Genomic DNA, 9383 nt, shown 5'->3' on the forward strand with positions numbered 1-9383 from the left:
ATTGACTGGAGTTTTCATTGGTAAGTAAAACAGGAAGGCTGGTTTTTTTTTTCACTGTGACAGAAATTTGCTGTAACTTCTCTTATTGACGGGTAGTCAAAACAGTAAAATGACTGAAGCTGATGTGGTGTACTCTGATGTTAAGTTCACAAAATCAAAGGAAAATGCCACAGGTGAGCCTCTTTATCTATCTATCTATCTATCTATCTATCTATCTATCTATCTATCTATCTATCTATCTATCTATCTATCTATCTATCTATCTATCTATCTATCTATCTATCATCTATCTATCATCTATCTATCTATTTGTCATTGCAGCATTCTTGTAAAATGTTCTTGTGCCAGATTTTGAGTTAATCATGGAAGTTTTTTCTACGATTTATCAGTGACGTCCTCACCAAATGAATCCACTTACTCTGAAATCAAGATCTCGAGGACCGAGCCATCAGCAGGTAGGTAAAAACGGATCATTAGATAATTAGATAAGCTGCAACATGAACTCATTTGTCAGACTTTTTCCAGAGTAAAAACATGTATTATTCAATAGGCTTTCTTCATCAGGTTGCTGAAGGAGTGCTCATTCTTTGGAAACATGAGAATCTATTGAAACATTAAACACAGATAGACTTTAATTGTTAATTCTGACATAACAGAAAACCTTAGTTAAATACCACCATTCATGCAAAGATGCAGCCCGAAGTGCATACAAAGACAAGAATAAAGTAATGTAAAAAGAATAAAGAAATGTAAAAAGAATAAAGAAATGTAAAAAAAAAAAAAAAAAAGTGTAAAAAAAAAAAAAGAAGCAACAATTGCATGAAACTGGAGACGATTCAGTTAGTTCACGCTGAAAAACAGATAAAAGAAAGACAGAAAGAAAGGCAGAAAGAAAGAAACAAACAAACAAAGAGAAATGTAACGGCAATTATATTGTAGCTTTAAAATCAGGCTTTTTAGAGTGTCGTTGCCTTTGGTGTTGAAATGTCGTTGTGCTTTGTATAGTTGCAAAATTAGACTAAAGGAGCCCTGTGTTGTAATGTTGAGAGGAAGTTTACTGTAAAATGAGCTGAGGGCAGGAAGTCTGGGTCGGGAAAAAAAAGAGGAACTAAACATGAAAAACGGCCACAATAATCTGTATTATTATGCTGCAAGTGAAAGCAACAAGTATCACTTTCCATCTTTTCATCTTCTCATCAATGTTAAGACATTGTATCATGTTGAGGAAATTCATACTGAAGTTAGCATGCTGGTCCAAAGCACCCATACTAGCGGTGTTAGCACCAAGCTCACCATCCAGCCTGCTAATGCATGGCTAACTGAGCTAGCTAGCAAATAGAAGCTAGAGCTATCAGCAATTAGTGGTTACTATGTTATTTGCTGCCTCCTCTTTGTTTTGAGTGTAATTTCATAATAATCCTAACATATTGCATGTTTAACAGCCTTTATTTAATTTTGAAGCCTCTTTATGACCTATGTGAGTAAATCCCAACTTTTATTGGGTTAGAGAAATAATGAAATGGGGGCTATTTTCATGGCAGACTGCTGACAATGAGTCTCACAGCCTGAAGAATGAGACTGCTCTGTAGTCTGGTGGCACAGCACTAAAACGAGCTTTTTCACCATCATCCAAGTTCTTAATTAATCCCACAAAAGCCAGAGGTGTTTAAAAAGAAAAAAGAAAAATATGTTGCCTACTTCTTTTATAAACTATCAAAGATAACGCAGTGAGACTGAGATTTTTACCACAGGAGGAGGTCATGGTCATACCACTTTTGTCCTGAGGGGGCGCCAGAAACCACAGCAAAAGGAAAATTCTTTTAGCAGCTTTAAATTTTGTTTGTAAAAAGTAAAGGACGTTTGTATGGAGAAATACAGTAGTACAAACAACATCTACCTGGTATAAATTTAAATCCTCACTTGTTTTACATCCACTCACCCTCTCTTCTGCCCCTCTCACCCAGTCCTCTGCACACAGTACAACTTCTCCATCACCTCACATCGATTCAGCCAACAATTTCCTCATTTCGTCAAAATGTTGCGGTCCCTGCTCGTGAAGTAGTCACACATATTTACATAGTTTTTGACACTCAAGTCATGTAAATCATTTTCAACTGTGAGAAATCGAACCGAGCAGCTCCTGCACGACTTACAATTCTAGGTTTACTGGGGAAAGTAACATCTAAACACACTATCTGCATCTTCTGCTGTCCAACAGGCTCCCAACAACAAGCAGCTGGAGGGTCAAAGGTCACAGCAGACAGAGTGGCTGTAGTGGTTCTCAGTGCTCTCCTGCTTGCTGCTGTCACCGCTCTTGGCTTTATCTGTGAGTTTTACACTTTTTGTTAAAGAAAAAACAATTTAATCTAGACTGACTTTTATACAATCTGATAATCATTTTGAATAAAAGAACTTCGCTTCACTTGCAACAAACGATACACTCAAGAAACAGAGACTTTAAGTGATTTGAATACACGTAATTATTCAAGCTAATTTTTTTGACATAACTTCAAGGATAGAAAATAGATGAACATTTAGGTCTCAGTAAAATACTTGTTGTCAATGTTTTGGGTATAATTACTTAAGCAATTTAGTAATTTGAGTGAACATTGCTCTGATAATGCTCATTATCATGTTCTGAATAATTTACCAAATGTGAGTTTCTTACACTGACTTGACTTTCTTTTTTAAAACCAGGTTATAAACACCATCAAACCACGGAACATCTCCAGAAGCTGACTGATGAGAATGCAGCCATGAGAAAGAATATCACAGGTCAGTCACATTTTGGGTTAAACTCCAAATTATCTCTGTCAAGAGTTTTGTTCTCTGTTCAGCTTCTCAATTAAAAGACGCTCCTGGTGGAAGTGATATTGTTTCATCCTCTTTCATCACAGAGACACGCTGTGAGGTGATAACGGTGCAGAAACCCTGTCCACAACCTCCTTGTAAGTGACTGATGTTGCTTTTTTCTTCCCGACAGTAAATATGAACAGTGTTTTGTTGCACTTAACTCAAGTCTTTGCTGTGATCTTTTCAAAGCGGATACATGTCACAAATGTCAAGAAGGCTGGGAGCAGAATGGACCACAGTGCTACTTTTTCTCCACTAATAAATTAATCTGGGAAGAGGCCAGAGAGAAATGCCGACAGAATGGATCAGATCTGGTTAAGATAGAGAGCGAGGACGAGCAGGTAGAACACACTGCTGCAGCTTCATTCAGCTCTCGTGTCGTGTTTTTGCAGTAGTTAACATGATAAAAGTGATGTTACATATATATATTGTATTTTTCATCAACTTTCCCTGTCCAGTCATTCCTGATACAGAGACTGAGAGACAAGATGGCAGAGGATGAGGACAAGTTCTGGATCGGACTGACAGACTCAGTGACAGAGGGCACATGGTTGTGGGCAGACGGGACACCACTGAACGAGAGGTTTGACCTGTAAACAGGTTTTTGATGTTTGCAAAATCAAGTCACATGATTCACTGAACCAGTTCTTTCTGCTCTCTGTGTCTCAGTTTGAAATTTTGGAGCAATAATGAGCCAGACGACTGGAAAGGGCACAACAATGAGAACATGAATGGAGAGGACTGTGTGAGGATGGGAGAAAAATCTGGATCAGGCCTGAATTGGTGGTTTGATAAATCCTGCATAGCACCTCAGAAACGTATTTGTGAGAAGTCAGCTGAAACTGGACGTCTGAAGTGCGTCTGAAAAGTAGCTTAAGTCTTAAACAATCTCAGGATCATGTGGAGCTTTTTTTTTTTTTTTTTTTTAAATATTTTTTAAATGTTTACATTAAAGAAGTGTCACAACTTTCCAAATCTACAATCTGAATTTGAATTTGAATGTCAAATCCTTCTTTAATAAGATAAGCTACAGTGTACAGAGAGGTGCAGGGAAGATGTATTTTTGTAGACTAACCTGGAAGATAGCATCACTCTGGTGCACTCGACAGAAAGACTTCAGTATTTATGATACTTACATGTACATTCAAAAATCACAATCAAAAAGTTGTTGCAGCAGCTCGTGTCACCTTGAAACTGCTCAGCAAGGAAGAAAAGTAGTCCACATTCTTTCTAACTGCCACTGTACAACCCTTTACTACTTTCACTTAGTTCTTTAAAACCGTGTTTTGCAACTCAAAACAAAACATAAAAAATATATATATAAATATCTATATTTATAAAACATGCAACATGTCCCTGATTTTGCATATAATTATAATATTATTATAGTTTTTCATTTCCACTTTGTTATTTTGCCACATGGGACCTTTTTTTTTTTTTAAATAAAACTTTGCATGCTGGTGATGGAGAAAGAAATAATCTTTTGTTCCTGTTTGAATTGCGCCATGAAGTAAACATATGATGCTTGTGGAATAAAAAGATTCACGTTCAAGTCGATGACGTCTGCTGAATGTTTGTTAAGGAAGTATCATCTGTTTTAGCGTGAAATGACATCATGATGCTCAACACACATCACCAACACCAACATGGCCGCCAACTCCTCGCAGAAAAAGATTTAACAAAGTGAAACTCTGCAGTTATGTGAGAGGACAGTCTGACAGTACTTGAGTAAATATAAAGACAAAGGAAAGCAGAAACATTTAGAGTCCAGCCTAATAAACCAGCAGCAGCAGCAGCAGCTCGGCTCAGTGACACGTCTGCTCTGAAAAGAGATTTTATGCTGCTGGAAGTTCTCTGGATTGTTACACTTCACTGAATTTTCCCATTTTACTGTCTTCTAACTGCTGAATTCTTCTGTTCCTTGAAAACAAATCATTTTTTGCGTCAGCGTGGGGAGATCTGTATTATATTGTATTATATTATATCATATTGTACTGTATTGAGATATTAAGAATAATTCTAGTATTTTCTGTTCTGAACAAATGGGAAGTAAAATGTTATTGCAAAAGATGTGTTTTTTCATGTTAGGTCAGACAGGAAGGCGGGTTTTGGGTTTCATTTCTTTTGCTGAAACAACTTAAACTTATCTTGCAACCTCATTGATGGTTAGTCAGAACAGAAAACAGTGGAATGGCTGAAGCTGATGCAGTGTACATTAATGCTGGGTTCACAAAATCAAAGGGAAATGCCACAGGTGAGCCTATCTATCTATCTATCTATCTATCTATCTATCTATCTATCTATCTATCTATCTATCTATCTATCTATCTATCTATCTATCTAGCCATTTTCAATCAGAGCTTTCTAGGAAATGTTCTTTGTCAGAGTTTGAGTGAATCATGAAAGTTTATTTTACACTTTATCATTGACTTCCTCACCGACTAGTTGAGATGTTGAACAGCGAGCCATCAGCAGAGCTGCCTGGTAAGTAAAAATATCATTAAATAAACTGGAACATGAACTCTGACTTCCAGTGAGACACAATGTTCGCAATTTTCTGACTTTTTCCAGAATAAAATGTGTATTATTCAATATTCAATAGATATATAACGTGATAGTTCAGTATAAGGTAGTTTGAGCAATCTTACTGATAAAGAAAAGCAGGAAAGCGGTGGATAATTTCCTTTAGCAGCATTTTTTTTTTTTTTTTTTAACCACACTTCAACTTCACAACAACACTTCCTTCTTCTGACTCACATGTGACTGAACAAACCAATCAGAAGCTAGAATGATTGAGGTAAATTTAGGGCATCACAAAAGGTACATTCAACACATTTATTGTAGCCGTCTTATCTGTGCTACTGAACAGATGTAAACATGAAAATGTGTAAATAACAATAACTGTAAACATAATTAAGTAAATAATTGCCTGTGTAAACATTGACACATTTTACTAAAATAAATTAACACAAGAATGAATTAGATATGAATTCAATTAACTTCTAAACTTTAGAGACATATTTTACCAGCAGAATGTGAATGTGTGAACAGTTTTGACATAATGACGTGAAAGTATTGCGCTGCTAAGGTAGATAGTGATGGCGTGCTAACCAACACCAACACTCCCAGGACTCCCAGTTTGGACTGCTAGCTGCACGGCTAACTGCTAACTCACTATGAGAACAGACCATGTGGCCACACCTTTACAGCAACTGTATTGTAGCTCTAACTCTAACTAGCAAACTGCAGCTACAGTCAGCTTGCTTTGGTTATTTGCCTTTTTTTTTGTATAATTTCATAATAATTCTTACATACTGTACATGTAAGATACGGTCTAAATTTAATTCTGAAGCCTCTTTATGACCTACAGGAGCAGATTCCAATGTAGGAGAAATTTGATTTGGACACAAGAGTATGTCACATGTTCGCATGACATGCGCATCACAAAACACACCAAAAAACCAAAACCAAAACCAAAAAAAACCCAAAACATAAATGGCGGAGTGCTGACGAGTCTCACAGCCCGAAGAATGAGACTGCTCTGTAGTCTGGTGGTACGGCAATAAAACAAACTGTTTCACCATCATCCAAGTACTTTATCAATCCCACAAAGCCGGCTTTGAAGAAAAATATCATTATTAATATGTTGCCTCTTTCTTTTATAAACTGTCAAAGACAACACAGTGAGATTGAGATCTTTACCAAAGGAGGAGGTGGTGGTCATACCACTTTTGTCCTGAGGGGGCGCCAGAAACAACACAAAAAGAAAGTTCCTTGTAGCAGCTTTAACTTTTGTCCACAGTAAAGGACGTTCATTTGTTTAGAAGAAACTCCTCCCCCACTTACAAAAACCAGGTGTACTGGGGAAAGTAACATCTAAACACACTATCTGCATCTTCTGCTGTTCAACAGGCTCCCAACAACAAGCAGCTGGAGGGTCAAAGGTCACAGCAGAGAGAGTGGCTGTAGTGGTTCTCCTGACTGCTGCTGTCATCGCTTTTGGTTATACCCGTGAGTTTCACTGTTTCTTTTTATTTTTATCTATCTATTCATTTTTATTCAAAACAAATTAATCTAGAATGGCTTCTATGATCTAATAGAACAAAACCAGTAACCTATAACCATCTTAAATTGTTTTAAATAAGCCCAAAAATAAACACATTATATGTATGTTGAAGTATCTTCAACTGTAAATAGTAAATGTATGCCAAGATTGTGTGAGTCTGCATTCACTGAATTTAATTTAATAAAGTATGTGATTTATTCACATTGAGTCACAGAAACACTTTACATTTAACTCATGAATGTCATGAATACTTGCTGTCAATGTTTTGGGTATAATTACTTTATTAATTAAGTAATTTGAGTGAACATTGCTCTGTTAATGCTCATCATCAAGTTCTGAATAAAACCAAATGTGAGTTTTTTACACTGACTTGACTTTCTTTTTTAAAACAAGGTTATGAACACCATCAAACCACGGAACATCTCCAGAAGCTGACTGATGAGAATGCAGCCATGAGAAAGAATATCACAGGTCAGTCACATTTTGGGTTAAATCTCTGCCAAGAGTTTTGTTCTCTGTTCAGCTTCTCAATTAAAAGACGCTCCTGGTGGAAGTGATATTGTTTCATCCTCTTTCATCACAGAGACACGCTGTGAGGTGATAACGGTGCAGAAACCCTGTCCACAACCTCCTGGTAAGTGACTGATGTTGCTTTTTTCTTCCCGACAGTAAATATGAACAGTGTTTCGTTGCACTTGACTCAAGTCTTTGCTGTGATCTTTTCAAAGTGGATACATGTCACAAATGTCAAGAAGGCTGGGAGCAGAATGGACCACAGTGCTACTTTTTCTCCACTGATAAATTAACCTGGGAAGAGGCCAGAGAGAAATGCCGACAGAATGGAGCAGATCTGGTTAAGATAAAGAGCGAGGACAAGCAGGTAGAACACACTGCTGCAGCTTCATTCAGCTCTCGTGTCGTGTTTTTGCAGTAGTTAACATGATAAAAGTGATGTTACATAGATATATTGTATTTTTCATCAACTTTCCCTGTCCAGTCATTCCTGATACAGAGACTGAGAGACAAGATGGCAGTGCCTGAGGACATGTTCTGGATCGGACTGACAGACTCAGTGACAGAGGGCACATGGTTGTGGGCAGACGGGACACCACTGAACGAGAGGTTTGACCTGTAAACAGGTTTTTGATGTTTGCAAAATCAAGTCACATGATTCACTGAACCAGTTCTTTCTGCTCTCTGTTTCTCAGTTTGAAATTTTGGAGCAATAGAGAGCCAGACGACTGGAAAGGGCACAACAATGAGAACATGAATGGAGAGGACTGTGTGAGGATGGGAGAAAAATCTGGATACGGCCTGAATTGGTGGTTTGATAAATCCTGCACAGCAACTCAGAAACGTATTTGTGAGAAGTCAGCTGAAACTGGACGTCTGAAGTGCGTCTGAAAAGTAGCTTAAGTCTTAAACAATCTCAGGATCATGTGGAGCTTTTTTTTTTTTTTTTTTTAAATCTTTTTTAAATGTTTACATTAAAGAAGTGTCACAACTTTCCAAATCTACAATCTGAATTTGAATTTGAATGTCAAATCCTTCTTTAATAAGATAAGCTACAGTGTACAGAAGAGGTGCAGGGAAGATGTATTTTTGTAGACTAACCTGGAAGATAGCATCACTCTGGTGCACTCGACAGAAAGACTTCAGTATTTATGATACTTACATGTACATTCAAAAATCACAATCAAAAAGTTGTTGCAGCAGCTCGTGTCACCTTGAAACTGCTCAGCAAGGAAGAAAAGTAGTCCACATTCTTTCTAACTGCCACTGTACAACCCTTTACTACTTTCACTTAGTTCTTTAAAACCGTGTTTTGCAACTCAAAACAAAACATAAAAAATATATATATAAATATCTATATTTATAAAACATGCAACATGTCCCTGATTTTGCATATAATTATAATATTATTATAGTTTTTCATTTCCACTTTGTTATTTTGCCACATGGGACCTTATTTTTTTTTTTAAATAAAACTTTGCATGCTGGTGATGGAGAAAGAAATAATCTTTTGCTCCTGTTTGAATTGTGCCATGACATAAACATATGATGCTTGTGGAATAAAAAGATTCACGTTCAAGTCGATGACGTCTGCTGAATGTTTGTTAAGGAAGTATCATCTGTTTTAGTGTTGTTCAACACACATCACCAACACCAACATGGCCGCCAACTCCTCGCAGAAAAAGATTTAACAAAGTGAAACTCTGCAGTTATGTGAGAGGACAGTCTGACAGTACTTGAGTAAATATAAAGACAAAGGAAAGCAGAAACATTTAGAGTCCAGCCTAATAAACCAGCAGCAGCAGCAGCAGCTCGGCTCAGTGACACGTCTGCTCTGAAAAGAGATTTTATGCTGCTGGAGGTTCTCTGGATTGTTACACTTCACTGAATTTTCCCATTTTACTGTCTTCTAACTGCTGAATTCTTCTGCTCCTTGAAAACAAATCATTTT

The 9383-nt window shown here is 37.1% G+C and overlaps 2 protein-coding genes across 3 annotated transcripts; both read left to right on the forward strand.

Moving 5' to 3' along the window:
* The first annotated feature begins 52 nt into the window (after positions 1-52).
* Positions 53-4408, forward strand: LOC119016810 (C-type lectin domain family 4 member E-like). The gene is made up of 8 exons (XM_037093067.1): positions 53-173; positions 390-455; positions 2219-2326; positions 2698-2775; positions 2898-2948; positions 3043-3194; positions 3312-3436; positions 3523-4408. The coding sequence occupies exons 1-8, from the start codon at positions 110-112 to the stop codon at positions 3716-3718; spliced, it is 840 nt and encodes a 279-aa protein (XP_036948962.1). The 5' UTR covers positions 53-109; the 3' UTR covers positions 3719-4408.
* A 584-nt stretch (positions 4409-4992) lies between these two features.
* On the forward strand, positions 4993-9016 carry LOC119016722 (C-type lectin domain family 4 member E-like). Of its 2 annotated transcripts, XM_037092909.1 has the most exons (8): positions 4993-5107; positions 5299-5337; positions 6766-6864; positions 7313-7390; positions 7503-7553; positions 7648-7799; positions 7917-8041; positions 8128-9016. In XM_037092909.1, exons 1-8 carry the CDS (start codon positions 5044-5046, stop codon positions 8321-8323), a joined length of 804 nt encoding a protein of 267 aa, XP_036948804.1. In that variant the 5' UTR covers positions 4993-5043; the 3' UTR covers positions 8324-9016. The 2 variants fall into 2 exon arrangements, with proteins under 2 accessions (XP_036948804.1, XP_036948805.1); XM_037092910.1 differs by lacking the exon at positions 5299-5337 and having other exon boundaries at positions 4998-5107.
* The last annotated feature ends 367 nt before the right edge of the window (positions 9017-9383 follow it).

Source organism: Acanthopagrus latus, chromosome 3 (assembly GCF_904848185.1).
Source record: "Acanthopagrus latus isolate v.2019 chromosome 3, fAcaLat1.1, whole genome shotgun sequence".
Lineage (NCBI taxonomy): Eukaryota > Metazoa > Chordata > Actinopteri > Spariformes > Sparidae > Acanthopagrus > Acanthopagrus latus.